Source organism: Loxodonta africana, chromosome 13, assembly GCF_030014295.1.
Source record: "Loxodonta africana isolate mLoxAfr1 chromosome 13, mLoxAfr1.hap2, whole genome shotgun sequence".
Taxonomy (NCBI): domain Eukaryota; kingdom Metazoa; phylum Chordata; class Mammalia; order Proboscidea; family Elephantidae; genus Loxodonta; species Loxodonta africana.
In genome coordinates this window covers 78,743,009-78,759,519 of record NC_087354.1, presented here as the reverse complement: position 1 = coordinate 78,759,519, position 16,511 = coordinate 78,743,009, and the positions used below count along the sequence as shown (strand labels likewise).

The 16,511-nt window shown below is 38.7% G+C and overlaps 1 protein-coding gene across 1 annotated transcript; it reads left to right on the top strand.

The window, feature by feature from the left end:
* The first annotated feature begins 5,481 nt into the window (after window positions 1-5,481).
* Window positions 5,482-14,660, top strand: LOC100665089 (zinc finger protein 77-like). The gene is made up of 5 exons (XM_064296155.1): window positions 5,482-5,595; window positions 11,479-11,605; window positions 12,622-12,772; window positions 13,183-13,575; window positions 14,060-14,660. Exons 1-5 carry the CDS (start codon window positions 5,482-5,484, stop codon window positions 14,658-14,660), a joined length of 1,386 nt encoding a protein of 461 aa, XP_064152225.1.
* The last annotated feature ends 1,851 nt before the right edge of the window (window positions 14,661-16,511 follow it).

The following is a 16,511-nucleotide window of genomic DNA, read 5'->3' as shown; positions in this document are numbered from 1 at the left end:
ATAGTGCTTATCTGGGGCATATTCCTTTTCCATACAAAGTTAATGGTAAGATTTTCCATGTCTTTAAAGAATGTTGTTGGTATTTGTATCGGGATTGTATTGTATTTGTAAATCGCTTTGGATAGAATTGTCATTTTCACAGTGTTGAGTCTACCTATCCATGAGCATGGTATGTTTTTCCATTTTTATAGATCTCTTTTGTTTTCTTACAGTAGCATTTCGTAGTTTTCTTTATATAGGTCTTTTACATCTCTGGTTAGATTTATTCCTAAGTATTTTATTTTTTTAGGGCCTATTGTACATGGTACTGTTTTCCTGATTTCCTTTTCATCGTTCTCTTTATTGGTGTATAGGAATCCAACTGATTTTTGTATGTTTGTCTTGTATCTAGTAGTACTGCTGAATCTTTGTTAGTTCTAGTAGTTTTCTTGTAGAGTATTTTGGGTTTTCTATGTATAGTACCATATCATCTGCAAATAGGGAGAGTTTTAACTTCTTCATTACCAATTTGGATGCCCTTTATTTCTTTTCCTTGCCTCATTGCTCTAGCTAGGACTTCCAGCACAATATTAAATAGGAGCGGTGTCATGGATTGAATTGTGTCCCCCCAAAATAACTATCAACTTGGCTAGGTCACGATTTCCTTGTATAATTGTGTGATTGTCTACCATTTTATTATTTGATGTGATTTCCCTACGTGTTATAAATCATATCACTATGATGTGATAAGATGGATTAGCAGCAGTTGTATTAATAAGATCTACAAGTTTAGTGTCTTGGGCCAATCTCTTTTGAGATATGAAAGAGCAAGGTTGGTAGAGAGACATGGGAACCCATGGGAACCTCATAGCACCAAGAAAGCAGCGCCGGGAGCAGAGCGTGTCTTTTGGACCTGAGGTTCCTGTGCTGCCATGCTCACAGAGCAAGGGAATACCAGTGACAAGGACCCTCTTCAAGAGCTGATAGAGGGAGAAAGCCTTCCCATGGAGCTGGCACCCTGAATTAGGGTTTCTAGCCTACTGGGCTGTGAGGAAATAAACTTCTCTTGTTAGAGCCATTCACTCGTGGTGTTTCTATTACAGCAGCACCAGATGACCAAGACAAGTGATAAAGGGCAGCCTTGCCTTGTTCCTGTTCACAGGGGAGTGTTTTCAGCCTCTCTCCGTTAAGAATGATGCTGGTTTTGTATAGATGTCCTGTATTTGAGGGATTGCCCTTCTCCGACTATTTTATTGAGAGTTTTTGTCAGAAGCGGGTGTTGGACTTTGTCAGATGCGTTTTCTGTGTCGATGGGGATGAACATGTGATTCTTTTGTTTATGGGACGAATTACGTTGGTTGCTCTTCCAGTGCTGAACCACCTGTGCGCACCCAGTGTGACTCCTGCTTGGTCGTGGGGTGTTATTTTTTGGATACGATATTGAATTCTGTTGGCTACGATTTTGTTAAGCATTTTTGCGTGTGTGTTAATGAGAGGTATTAGTCTGTAATTTCCTTTTTTTGTGGTGTCTTTGCCTGGTTTTGGTGTCAGGGTTTTGCTGGCATCATAGGATGAATTTGGAAGTATCGCTTCCTCGTCTAGTTCTGAAGGAGCTGGAGCGGTGCCGACGTGAGCTCTCCTCTCGGTGTTTGACGGAGTTCGCCGGGGAAGCTATCGGGCCGGGGCTGCTCTTAGTTGGGAGTTTTCTTGTTTTTTTAAACCTTTTTAGTCTGATCTATTGTCACTTGTCTGTTCAGATTTTCAACATCATTTTTTGTTAGTTTGGGTAGGTAGTGTGTTTCTAGAAATTTATCCATTTCCTCTAGGTTTCCAAATTTGTTGGGATATAGTTTTACATGATACTCTGTTATGACCCTTTTTCTTTCAGTTGGGTTTGCTGTAATGTCCCCTTTTTCATTTCTTCCTTGGGTTATTTGTGTCCTCCCCTGTTTTTCTTTTTTCAGTTTGGCCCGTGGTTTGTCGATTTTGTTCACCCTTTCAAATAATAAACTTTTGGTTTTGCTGATTCTTTCTATTTTATATTTTCTACTTCATTTTATTTCTGCTCTGACCTTTACTATTTCCCTTCATCTGGTGGCTGTGGGCTTCTTTTGCAGTTCTCTAGTTGTTCAAGTTGTATAGCTCATGTTTTGATTTTGTCCCTTTTTTGATGGGTGCATCTATTGCTGTAAATTGACCTGTGAAGACTCTCTTTACTGTGGCCCAAAGGTTTTGGTATGATGTGTTTTAATTCTAGGTATTTTTTGATCCTACCTTTGATACCTTCTATTACCCAATGGTTTTTAAGCAGGGTGTTATTCAGTTTCCATGTAACTGATTTTTTTTCTTTGCTCTTCCTGTTGTTAATTTCTAGTTTTGATGGCCTCTTAGTCATCTAGTGCTGTTGTAACAGAAACACCACAAGTGGATGGCTTTAACTAAGAGAAATTTATTTTCTCACAGTCTAATAGGTTACAAGTCCAAATTCAGGGCACCGGCTCCAGGGGAAGACTTTCTCTCTCTGTTGGGTCTGGAGGAAGGTCCTCGTCCTCAATCTTCCCCTGGTCAAGGAGCTTCTCAGGTGCAGAGACCCTGTGTCCAAAGGACATGCTCTGCTCCTGGTGCTGCTTTCTTGGTGGTATGAGATCCCCCTGTCTCCCTGCTCTCTTCTTTTATATTTCAAGAGATTGTCTCAAGACACAACCTAACTCTAGTAGTTGAGTCCTGCTTCACTAACACAACTGCTGCGCATCCTCCCTCATTAACATCACAGAGGCAGGATTTACAACATATAGGAAAATAATACAATGCCAAGAATCATGGCCTACCCAATTGATGTACACATTTTTTGAGGGGACATAATTTAATCTATGACAGATGGTGTTGTGATCAGACAAGATACTTTGTATTATCTCAGTGTTTTCGATTTTGTTGACGGTCGCTCTGTGGCTTAAGATGTGATCTGTTCTGGAGAATGTTCCACGTACGTTGGGAAAGAATGTGTACTTGGCGAAAAGAGAGAGTGGAGGGAGAGAGTAGGCTGTCTCGTAATTGGGAGTGTGTAGCAAGCTGTATATGGGTTTTTGTGTGAGAGACTGATTTGATTTGTAAACTATCACTTAAAGCACAATAAAAATTACTTTAAAAAAAAAAAGAACGTATACTTTGCAGCTGGTTGACATGTTCTTTATATGAGGTCAAGTTGGCTGATTGTGTCCTTTAGATCTTACATATCTTTGTTGAGTTTCTTTCTAAACATTCTATTCTTAACTGAGAGTGTTAAAGTCTTCTACCATTATTGTGGACCTGTCAGTTTCTCTCTTCAGTGCTGTTAGAGTTTGTTTTATGTAATTGGATCCCTGCCATTGGGTGCATAGGTGTTTATTATGGTTACGTCTTCATGATGGATTGTCCTTCAATCATTATATAGTGCCCTTCTTTTTCTTTTATGGTGGAATTTGTTTTGAAAGTCTGTTTTATCTGAGATTAGTATTGTTGCTCCTAGTCTTTTTTGGTAGCTCTTTGCTTGATATGTATTTTTCCATTCTTTGATTTTTTAAAATAAATTTATGTCTTTGTTTCTAAGGTGTGTCTCTTGTAGACAGCATATTGATGGGTCCAGTTTTTTTTTTATCCATTCCCCTTCTCATTATGGGTGCATTTAGGCATTTACATTCTGTGTAATTATTTATGAACCCACTGCTGTCGAGTCGATTCCGACTCACAGCGACCCTATAGGACAGAGTAGAACTGCCCCGTAGAGTTTCCAAGGAGCGCCTGCTGGACTTGAACTGCTGACCTTTTGGTTAGCAGCCATAGCAATTAACCACTACGCTACCAGGGTTTCTGTAATTATTTATAGGTGTGAGTTTATTGCTGTTATTTTGTAGTGCCTTTTTGTGTGTGTGGTGCTGATGTTTTCTTTGTCCTTGTTACTCTCCCATACTGAATTCCTTTTGTTTGTGATTTTTTTTTTCATTTGTCTTGTTTTTGTAGATTTTGTTTTTACTGAGACTTTGTTTTTCTTCCTTATTTTGATGAGTAGGCTAGTTAACTTTCTTTGTGTTTATCTTGAAATTTACTGTTATCTTCCTGGGTTTGAACCAGTCTATTATTACTTGGTATCCCCCTGCCTTCCTCTCCGTTAGAAAGTTCTATACCTATACCAATTATTCCCTCTTTTATTGTTCTGACATTGTTGTCATTTACAGATTAACCTCTCTAGTTCCCTGTTGTGAATCTTTTGGTTTTGAATAATTCTTGAGAGTTCATTTCCTAGGTTGGTGTCTGGCTGGTACAATCTTGTGTTCTTGCTTCAGGCTGTGGTCTGATGTTGGTTGTTGTCAAACTGGAGGACTCCCTTGGCTTTTACATATTGCCTTAATTTCTGTTTATCTGAAAATGGCCTGATTTCACTTTCATATTTGAATGAGAGTTTTGCTGAACATATTATTTTTGACTGACAACTTTCTTCTTTCAAGGTTTTATATATGCTATCCCATTGCCTTCTCGCCTGCGTGGTTTCTGCCTTGTGATCAGAGCTTAATCTTATTGTTTTCCCTCTGTGTGTGACTTTTCGTTTTTCTTGAGATGCTCTTGCGATTTTCTCTTTGATTTTAGTGAGTGCGATTATGACATGCTTTGGTGATTTTCTTTTGGGGTCTGTCCTATATTGAGTTTGTTGATCTTCTTGGATGGTCAGCTTTTCATCTTTAATGATACTAGGGAAGTTTTCTATCAGCAATTCTGCAACGCTTCTCTCACTGTTTTCCATTTTTCCCCCTGTTCTGAAACTCTGATCACTTGTAAATTTTTGCTGTTGATTTTATCCCACATAATTCTCAGGGTTTGTTCATTTTTCTTTGTTCTTTTTTCTGATTTTTCCTCAAACCAAGTGGTTTCCAAGAATTTGTCTTCAATTTCTTTGATCCTGTCTGCTCGTCATACCCTCTATGACACTGTCCATTTCTGAAATCTTGTTATCTTCTGGATTTCTAATTGTTTTTGTATGGTTTCTAGTTGTGAATTTATTTTGGCATTTTGTTTCTGTATTATTTTCCTGAATTTTTTTCATTTTTTGGTCTGTACTTTCCAGGAATTTTTTTTCTCATTTTTTGTCTGCTTTTTGCTTCAACTTTTGGATAGTAATGAATATGAGAGATTTGAATTCCATATCAGGTACTTCTAGTGCCTTTTCTTTTACTGGGAAGTCATCTGGTGTTTTATTTTGGACACCTACTGGAACCATCTTGTCTTTTTTTTGTTTTGATATTGTCTGCTGTCTTCGAGGCATTCAGTAGTTATTTTCTTTGTTTATTGATTTCAGATTTGTTTGTTTCATCCTGCTATATTATTTGGTTATGTATGAGTAGGTGGGCTGTGCATTCTTTGTTGTTCGCACATCTGTAGGGATGATACTTTTTACCTCCTTTTCCAATGGGCAGGGCCAGTTGCTCAGCTGTGGTACAGCAGGTCAGGTCTAGCTGAAGGAGAGGGTCTGGGATGGGTTGTTCCACATACTGGAGCGGAAATGTCAAGCTGGGGGTCAGTGCACTGCAGGTTTCGGTAGGCCATGCCTTTGCTGTTCCGGGGTGTGATATTCAGTGCATGGTGCAGGTAGGCAGGAGGGAAGGGGGAGGTTTTGATGTGTGGAGCTAAGATGGGTATGGGAAAGGAGAGAGAAACAGGAGCAAAAAAAAACTAACAAACATACCAAAAAAGGTGCCAGAGGAGCTTGACATTTGAGTGGAGAAAAACCAAGAAATGAAGAAAAAGGAAAAAAATAAATATTAAAAAAAGAAAGAGCCGAGGAAATGACCCCAGGAATCCCACTGGTGACCAGGGAAGTGGCTCCCAGGCCTCAGGATACATACACCCGTCTAAAAGGGGTGAAGATGGCACACAATGGCAGGTATTCAAGAGACAGGAAAAGAAAAGCGGAGAGAGATGAGAAACTGAGAAATGAAGAAAAATGAAAAGATAAACAATAAAAAAGAAAAGAAAAGGCCTATAGTGATCTGACTTGCACAGCTGTGCGGACAAGGAAAGTGGCTCCTAAGCCACGCGGTACATCCCAGCTGTGGGGGCAGAGGTGGCACACAGCACCAGGTATTCAGAATTCAGAAAAAGAAGGTAAGTAGACAGAGTCAAGAAACTGAGAAATAAGAAAGACTAAAAAAATAAATAAATAAAAAAGAAAGGCCTCCAATAATCCCACTGGCATGGCTGCGCAGGCCAGGGAAGTGGCTTCCAAGCTGCGCAGTACAGCCTGAGAAGAAGGGGCAGAGGTGGCACACAATGCCATGTGTTCAGGAGCCAGGAAAATAAGTAGAGAGAGATGAGAAACTGAGAAATGAAGAAAGATAGAAAAAGAACAAGAAGAAATGCCCTCAGGGATCCCACCAGCATGACTGTGCTAACTGGTCAAGTGGCTCGCTGCGCACTACAGCGTGGCTAGACAGGGCTCCCAAACTGTGAAAACAAACAAAAAAAGGCTCCAGGGATCCCACCAGCCTGGCAGTTCCCCAGCTGAGCAGTGCTTCACAGCCTGTCAAGAAGAGGCAAAGATGCCACATGGAGACTGGAGCCAGGTGTTCAAGAGAAAGGAGGAGGTGAGAGGCAAAAGAAGCCAAAAAAAAAAAGCAACTCCAGCAACAATGAAATGGCACTGAAGGAGCCAGCCTGTGTGGGCAGGGCAGATCCAGAAGGCACAGAGCTGGCGCCTCCCCAGCCACGGTCACTTGGCCCGCTGGGAAGTGGCAGAGGTCAAGCAGGGGGAGGAGGGGTAGGGGGTGGGAAAGCATGTATTGCTGGTTATGAGGTGCTATGTCTCCTACCTGGAGCTCCGTGAAGCTGCTTTCCCATACTCCCTGCTTACTGATCTGTGACAGGAGTCCAAGATGGTGAATCCGCGCTAACTTAGCTGATAGGGGACCTCCACTTGTGTCTCTCCTTGCTCTCTGTTTTCTGTCAATTTCTTATTCCATTTGGTGCTTGGTTGAGTTTTTTATATTTTCATTTGACTCTTAGGTTTCCAGGATTGACGTTTGTTTTACTTAGTTTTTCAGGCCTTTGCTGTGGAGTGACGGTGTGGTTCTTCTGCCTGTAGCGCCATGTTCTGATTTCTAATCTTTTAAATTTGCTGTGTTTTGTGGCTCAGAATATAGTCTGCTTTGTTGAGTGTTCTCTGTGAGCTTGAAGAGGCTGTATGGTGTGTGTGTTTAGATGGCATATTGTATAAATATCAATTAGATCCATTTGATTGATAGGTCAGCTGTGGCGTTTCTGATTTTCTGCCTTTGGGCTCTGTCATTTACTAATCGAGGGGCGTTGAAGTTTCCAACTGTAATAGTAGATTTGTTTATTTCTCCTTGCGGTTCTATTGGTTTTTGTCTCACTTATTTTGGCCCTCTGTTGATAGACAATATTCATTAAGGATTTTTATGTTTTTTTGAAGAATCGACCCTTTTATCATGTAATGCCCTCTTTATCCTGATTGTTTTTCTTGCTCTGAAACCTGCTTTGTCTGAATTAACATAGTCCTGTCTTTCTGAGTTTCTTTTACTTTTAATTTGTGCTTTTGTATAAGTCATTTTTTGTAGAAGCATGGTCTCTAAGTTTTAATTGTACATAGACCATCGATGTTTAAAGGGATTACTGATATAGTTGTATTAATGTCTTCATGTTATTGGTGTGTGCCATCAAGGTGATTCTGACTCATAGTGACCTGGGACAGAGTAGGAGTGCCCCGTGGGGTTTCCAAAGCTGTAATCTTTATGGAAGCAGACTGTCACATCTTTCTCTTGGAAAGCGGCTGGTGGGTTCAAACTACCACCCTTTTCATTTAGCAGCCAAATGTTTAACCACCGCATAGCCAGGGCTCGTTATGTTTGTTAGTGTTTTGTATTCATTGTCCTTGTTCTTTGTTTTCTTCTTGTTTTTCAGTCTTTTTCTGTCTTCTCTGGTTTTAATTGTGCTTTGTATATGATTCCATATTCTCCACTCTTAGAATATCAACTAAACTTCTTTTTTTTTTTTTTTTCTTCAGTGTTTGCTATAGAGTTTACAACATACATTTACCACTATCCCAGTGTACTTTCAGATAACACTGTGCAACAGCATGGGTAGTACAAGTACCTTATAACTGTATTCTCATTTTCTCCCTTCTGTCTGTATAGCATCACTATCATTCATTTTGCTTATTCATATACTATAATCATGTAACACATTTTTGTTATTACTTTTGTTAACTTTTAGATCAATTAAGAATAAGAAAGATAATGCCCTTTAGTGACTAATTTCACTCAGCATAATGTTTTCAGAGTTCATCCATGTTCTAGCATCTATCAAGACTTCATTTCTCTTTATAACTAAGCAATATTCCATTGTATGGATAAAATATGTTCTGTTATTCATCTATTGATGGGTATTTAGGTTGTTTCCACACTTTGGCTATTGTGAATAGTGCCACAGTGAACATTAGTTTGCAGATTTCTGTTTTGATTTTCTGCTTTCAATTTTTTTGGGTATTTTTCTAGGAGTGGGATTGCTGGGTCATATCATAGTTCTATAGTCAACTTTTTGAGGAACTGCCAAATAGCAGCTATACTACTTCGCATTCCCACCAGCAATGGTTGATGGCTCCAGTTCCTCCACATTCTTGCCAACATTTGTTATTTTCCATTTTCTTCTGCATCCATTTTGAAGGATAATTTTGCTGGATTCAAAATTTTAGTTTATGTCTTTTTTTTTTCCTCTCAACACTAAATGTTTCATGCTACTCTCTGTTTGCTTGCATGGTTGCTTAAGACAAGCCTGATGTAATTCTTAGCTGTGTTCTTCAATAGGAAGGTTATTCTCCTCTCCTGCTCCCCCTTCCCCCAGCCTCTTTCAGTATTCTGTTTTATTATGTGCAGTTTGAATATGATATCACAAGGTGGACTTTTTTGGTACTTACTCTGTTTGTTGTTCCCTGAATTTCCCAAATCTCTGGTTTGGTTTGTGTCATTAATTTTCTAAATTTTTTAATCATTATTACCTCAACCATTTCTTCTGTTTGTTTCTGTCTTTCCTTTCTGATATTCTCAATACATGGATGGCCCATCTTAGTAATTGTCCCACAGTTCTTGGATATTCTCTTCTATCTTTTTCATTCTTATTTCTCTTTGCATTCCAGTTTTGAGAGTTTCCATTAACATATCTTCAAGCTCACTGATAATTTCCTTGGCTTTGTCCTGTCGTTTGAAGAACTTATAAAGACATTCTTCATTCCTGTTACAGTGTTTTTGATTTCTAATATTTCCTTTGGTTTCCATCTCTGCTTACATTACCCATGTGTTGTATATTTATTAGTGCCCCAATACGTTAATTATAGTTATTTGGAAATTTGGTCTGGTAAATCCAAAGTCTGTATCATATCTTAGACTGATTTTGATGCTTGCTCTGTCTTTTCAAGCTGTGTTTTTGTCTTCAGAATGCTTGGTAATTTTTTAAAAACATTATTGAGTTTTTAAGTGAAAGTTTATACACCAGATTAGGTTCACCTTTAACAATTTTTATACAGATTGTTCCATACCATTGGTTACAATTTTTACACTGTGTCAACATTGTCATTATTTTCATTCTGTTTGTTCTGTTTCCATTATCTAGCTTCACTTTCCTCCTTGCTTTATCATCTTTGCTTTTGGATAAGTGTTGACCATTGGTCTCATATAGTTCATTGTTTAAGGGAACGTATTACCCATGGGTGATACTGTGTATTTTATAAGCTAATCTATTATTTGGCTGAAGGGTGACTCACAGAAATAGCTTCAATTCCATGTTCAGGGGTTATCTTAGAGTGGTAGTCTCGGACGTTCCTCTAGTCCCTGTTGGTCCAGTAGGTCTGGCATTTTTAAGGAATTTGAGTTTTGCTTTACATTTTTCTTCTATTCTATCTGGGACTTTTTATCATGTCCACAGGCCGAATGGTTGGTATTGGTAACCAGGCACCATCTAGTTCTTCTGGTCTCGGGTTTGAAGAGCTTGTAGTTTGTGTGGACTGTGAGTCTCATGGGTTGGTGTCTTCTTTGATCCTTTGATTTCCATCATTCTCTTTTGTTCCCTATGAGTTGAGACCAATAGTTATATCTTACTTAGGTGGCTGCTTACAAGCTTTTAAGACCCTAGACAGTACTCACCAAAACTGGGATGTAGAACATTATCTTGGTGAATTATATTATGGCAATTGACTAAGTTGTCTCCTGAGACTGTGACCCCAAGGCCCTAGAGCCAGTTAACCAAGCCTGTGAATTGTTGGTCTATGTCTAGGACACCTTCATAACTGTGCCCCGTATGTGATTTCTTACGTATGTGGATGTATATGCAGCACACACAAACATGAATATACTTTTTTTTTACAGATACACCTATACATGGATATGCATTTAGTAAGGTATGTCTTTCTGTACACACGCATCCACATCTACCAACATAATCACAGATACAGTTTTTGGTTGTATTTACTATTATTGCAAAATTATATATGTTAATAGTATTTATTGTACTTGTCCCTTTTTCTCATGTTGTTCTTAGTGCCTTGATTTACCTTGGTTATGTTATGCTGACTTCACACTATTTGGTCTTGTCTTTCTCATCACCCTGGTGGTGCAGTGGTTAAGTGCCACGGCTGCTAACCAAAAGATCAGCAGTTTGAATCTACCGGGTGCTCCTTGGAAACTCTGTGGGGCAGGTCTACTCTGTTCCATAGGGTCAATATGAGTCAGAATTGACTCGATGGCAACAGGTTTAGTTTTTGGTGTTTTTTTTTTTTTTTTTTTTTTAATCAACAGAAGTTACAAGTGTCTTCTGTTTAGTAAGTAATACCCCTTCCTCTCCCTCCCATCCCTGGTAACCATCAAAGAGTTTTACTTTTTATGTATATATGTACCCTTGGTTTTTTATAATAGCGAGACCATACAATGTTTGTCTTTTTGTGGTTGACTTATTTTAGTCAGCATAATGTCCCCTAGATTCATCCATGTTAAAAGATGTTGAGCAGACTCCTCATTCTTTATAGTTGCATAGTATTCCACTGTGTGTATGTATGTTTGCTGATCCATTCATATTATCTGTTCATCCATTGATGAGCAGTTAGGTTGTTTACATCTTCTTGCTGTTGTGAATAAGGCAAAAATGAGCATAGGTGTACATACATAACTGTTGATAAGGAACTGAAGATCTGAATTAGCACATTTCTCTAACTTTTGCTGTGTTTTCTAAGTGTTCAAAAGAAAGAGGAATAATAAGACTGCAGTTAATCACAAACTGGAGAGATTATTTTAGTGTGTTGGAATTTTATGCAGTCAATGAGGAAGTGAATGTAGTTAGTGAAGGGCCAAGAACCTTTTGTCAAATCCGTATGAATTCTCAGTTCCCCAGGACTGTCAGCCTCACCCTTTGTTCTTGTACACTTTGGAGTACATGGTACCTTGCTGATCCAGAATATGTGGGATGTTTTAGGACTCAGTGGTCATTGAAGATGTGGCTGTGGTCTTTACCCAGAAAGAGTGGGCTTTGCTGGATCCTGCTCAGAGGAAACTCTACGGAGGTGTAATGATAGAAACCTTCAGAAACCTGGTCGCAGTAGGTAAGAATGGCATTTTTTTTTAAATCCCTTTAGTGAACAAAAATATTTATTGACTTTGCTCCAGTATTGGGGCTGAGGAATGGGAATAAATTGTTGTATAAAACAGTTACAGTCTCTCTTGATCAGTGGTGCTCACTTATCCTGGCTTTCTCATGAACCTAAAGCTCCGCGTATTGCAGTCAGTTTTCATTTCTCTTGTGACTGAAAGCCCTGATTATAGTCAGTTTACATTTCTCTTGTGACTAAAAGCCCTGAGGCGCTTTAACTGTTATCAATGTAAGCATTGGGTTCAGGGGTCACTTTGGGGCACTAAAAGATTTGTGATTTGGGACCCTGTAGAGAGTTTTTTTAGAGAGTTTACCATGCTTATCACAAGTTTGACATGATTATTTTGCTGCATATAAACTCACCTGCCCATTTTCAGGAACTCTGAAAAGCAAAGTATTGAGTCAGTGTCAAGGAAATGTTCATTGCTGTGCAGTATCATCCCTCATGATGTGCATTTATCCATGAGCACCATGTCAACTATACCCATTTGTTTTCCTAGAGAAGCATGGGAAAGAACTGAGGAGAGTGGAGATAGGACTTATCCAGGACCATTGTGTCAGGAAGTGCTAGGAAAACAATTTTTGAAGGACCAGTGCAGCATGGAGGGAATTACATTTGAATCAGTCAGCTAGAAAAAGTTTCTTTTGGATTGAGGACAACTTCACAGATACTTTTCTAATCTTTGTAATACTGTCACACCTGTGGTCATAGAGACCCTTTTCCTCTTTTAATGTTAACATATGTATGATGTCCAGTACCTTTTTCCTTAGGTCTCCTAATTACACCTATTTATGTCACCATCACTTTCAATCCTTAAGGAAGGTTTTCCTAGGAAATTGCTTTTTAACCATTGCCAAAGTGCTAAAAGAGTGAAATGTGGCTAAATCTTTGTTCACAACAGCCTTTTTTCCCTCTAATAATCCCTTTTTGTTTCATATTTTGAACCTCAACTTGAATTATTGGGTCAGTCTCTCGAAATGTTAATATTGGAGGCGAGTCATCCAGTGAACGTATAATGATGCGATTCATGAAGAGTAATACCTGGCCCTCCGTGTTAGGAGAAATCTCTGAATCATGTGGCAGTAAAGATCAGCATAAAAACCAGGGGAGACATTTGAGGTGAGTGTCATTCAAACAAAAGAAAACAGTGCCATAGGAGAAAGTTGTAAGATGTCATGACGTTAAAATACACACATATATGTTAAAATGCACACACATGCATGTAAAATGCTACAATATATACATGTATATGTTTATATGTTTAACCTATCTGTAAAATTATGTCTTTAGAGAAATTTTTACAATACAACATTTTCATAAATGTGACTCAGTTCTCAAGTTTTTGAAATGTACTTCATGTGGACAGCTATCAGAAAGCCTCGTACTTTAGTAAAACATTGACAGTAATGGTAGTATTTCTGCTAGACAGTTTAACCTACGAGGGCACAAACCGTGCCCATTCACTGTGTTTAGTAATGGTCAAATGGGAGCAAATTTATTTCCAACAGCATGTTGCCTGTTTTTAACAGAAGTCATACAGTAGAGAACCTCTGTGAAAATAATGAAGGCAATCAGTTTGGGAAGACTTTCAGCCGAATTCCAAATCTTAATGTGCTAAAAAGAAATCCTCCAGAAGTAATTCCTTTTAAATCCTGTGAGTGTGGAAAAGACTTCATGGATCACTCTTCACATAATCGTCATACCACATCTCACACTGGATGCAGTACCTGTCAGTGTAAGGAATGTGAAGAAGGCTTCAGTCCCTCTTACCTAACTACTTCTTTGAGAACTCTTAATGGAAAGAAACCCCAGAAATATAAGGTATTTGGGGAAGACTTCATTTGTGTCTCAACCCTGAAGAATCCTGTGACAACACTCTCTGGTGAGAAAGGCTATGAATGTTACGAATGTGGGAAAGATACGTATAGTTTCTCATCCTTTTGGACACATATGAGAGGTCGTAAGCATGAATGTAAGGAATGTTGTAAAACCTATAGTCTTCCTTCATCCCTCATTTTACATAAAAAGTTTCATAACAGAGATAAGCCTTGTGAATTTAAGGATTGTAGGACAGCATCTACCCAGGCCTCATACCTAGCTAAACATACAAGAACTCACAGTGGAGTCCCTCAGCCCTCATTACACATACAAGAACTCACACTGGAGAGAGGCCCTATGAATGTAAGGAATGTGGGAAAGCCTTTAGTCAAGCCTCAACCCTCACTAAACATATAAGGACTCACAGTGGAGAGAGGCATTTGATGAATGTAAGCAATGTGAGAAAACCTTTAGTCGTTCCTCACACCTTACCTTACATGAAAGAACTCACAGTGGAGAGCCGCCTTATAGATGTAAACAATGTGAGAAAGCCTTTAGTCATTCTTCAGCCCTCACTTTGCATATAAGAACTTACAGTGGAGAGAGACCTTATGACTGTAAGCAATGTGGGAAAGCCTTTAGTTGTCCCTCCCACCTCAGTGTACATCTGAAAACTCACAGTGGAGAGAAGCCCTATGAATGCAAGCAATGTGGGAAAGCCTTTAGTCCGTCCTCATATCTCACTTCACATATACAAACTCACAGTGAAGAGAGGCCTTATGAATGTAATCAATGTGGGAAAACCTTTAGTCGGGCCACATACCTCAGTGCACATAGAAGAACTCACAGTGGAGAGAAACCTTACGAATGTACGGAATGTCGGAAAGCCTTTGGGGGGGCCTCATCCCTCACTAAACATAAAAGGATTCATACTGGAGTGTCACCTCATGTATGTAAGGAATGTGGGAAAGCCTTTAGTTCTTCCCCACAGCTCACTTCGCATATAAGAACTTACAGTGAAGAGAAGCCTTATGACTGTAAGCAATGTGGGAAAGCCTACAATTATTCCTCATCACTCACTTTGCATATGAGGACTCACAGTGGAGAGAGGCCTTATGAATGTAAGGAACGTGGGAAAGCCTTTAGGAGTTCCTCACATTTCACTGTACATAGAAGAATTCACAATTGAGAGAGGTCTTATGAAAGTGAGGAATGTGGGGAACTTTTAGGTCTTCCTCATATTTTTCTACACATAGAACTCAGTCGAGATGCCTTATGAATGTAAAAATGGGAAAGCCTTTAGGTGTTCTTCACACCTTACTTCACATATAAGAACTCACAGTGGAGAGACTGTGTCAAAATTGGGATGTTTCATTATTACTGCTGTAGTTTCAAACAGCAAATTTCCCAAAGTCTGGGATTAAAGAACAGTTTCTCAGTGAATAAGAAAGGTAATACTAACTCAAAGAAGAGGTCATCAGAGCTACTTTATGCTGCCGGGAGAAATGGCAGTTTCATTGTAACTGTGGGGCTGTCTTCATCAAGTGTTTATTACTTTCTTGGTCCGAGCTAAATTTTATGTTTCTTAAAAGCTTGGCTATTACGAATAAGGCTGCAGGGGATTTCCTTGAGCAAATGTGGTTTTATATTTTTTAGTGCTTTATTAGTATTTTTTGCATGCAATAAAATACATTGAATTTGTAGTTAGTTTAGAAGTGTATTGTTTCCATATTTATTGCATTTCCTCGCATTCTTTCATATCGTAAAGTTAACTGTTTTGTACTTTATAATTAGTATTTCATAGAGTGATACTTTGAGACTGCAAATATTGCTTTTTATCTTATTTTGGTCTCCTAATTTTAGTAAAAAGAAAAAATTTTAGTACCGTTGGTAATTATTATCTATGATTATTACTGTTGTGCTTACTAAATGCTATTTTCTGGTCCAGTCATTTCTTCTGTGTTTATTTGCAATTCTGCAAGGAATAGTTTTCCCTTCGCTCCCCTTTATTAAATTGTTTAAACCAGTATAGACTAATCCATATTACTTCTTTTTTTTTTTTTTTTTTTCTTCTCCTTTTCTTGCTGACATTGTCCTAGATTTGGCTATTAGGAGCTCCCTTAAGTAGGTTCCTGTATTTTTTTTTTTTTTTTTACATATCCCCGTTACAATTTGTACGTTACTTTCTGCCCCTGTTTGAAGCTCATCTTGTCCTTTTCCTGCCCAAGCCCTGGAATCAGACTTTTCTCCAAGAAGCTCTGATTTCTTTTATTAGAGAATAATATTTGTAAATGAAGATATGAGCATTAGGTATGCTTATTGATACTGGACCCTCAAAGTGGAAAGAGCTAGAAAATACATGTGTGTGAGTATACGCATACAAAGACATGTATTTATACCTACTTTTATGTGCATCTGTGTATGTGTGTGTGTATATATATATTATATACAAAACCACAGGATCATACCTATATCTCTGATTCCAGTACAGCACCACAGGGTTCACTTGACCCTTTTTCCTTATTTTATATGTTACCGTTTTTCCTAATAGTGATGATCCTGGCTCTGTTTATCCACAAAACATTATTTGCTGAATCTTAGGATTTATATAAAGTAGTTTCAGAATTGCTTACTGTGAGTTGATGAACCACTTTTGTTTGAAGCTCTTGAGAGTTGGACTGCAGCCAAGGCTGAGTGAGGATGGGTAAGATCAGAAGGACTGTCTGTGGCCTGATGCCAACCTCTTGAGGCATAATTTAGCTTATCATGCAGGACTGGCTAATAAAAGTGCAGAAATCAAAGGCTTAAGGGAGCTTCCCATTGGTGAGAAACATCCATTTGTATAGAGGGTACCATATTCTGGGGACATGGAAGGTGTATACTTGGGGCCTCCCAGACCTCACTCTGTGCATCTCTTCATTTGTTATGTTACAGTTGTCATGAAGGTGGCCTTCTTGTGAATTCTGTGAGTCATTCCAGTGAATTATTGAATCGAAAGGAGAGTCAGTAAGGGTGATGGGGACCCTTGATCTTGAAACTA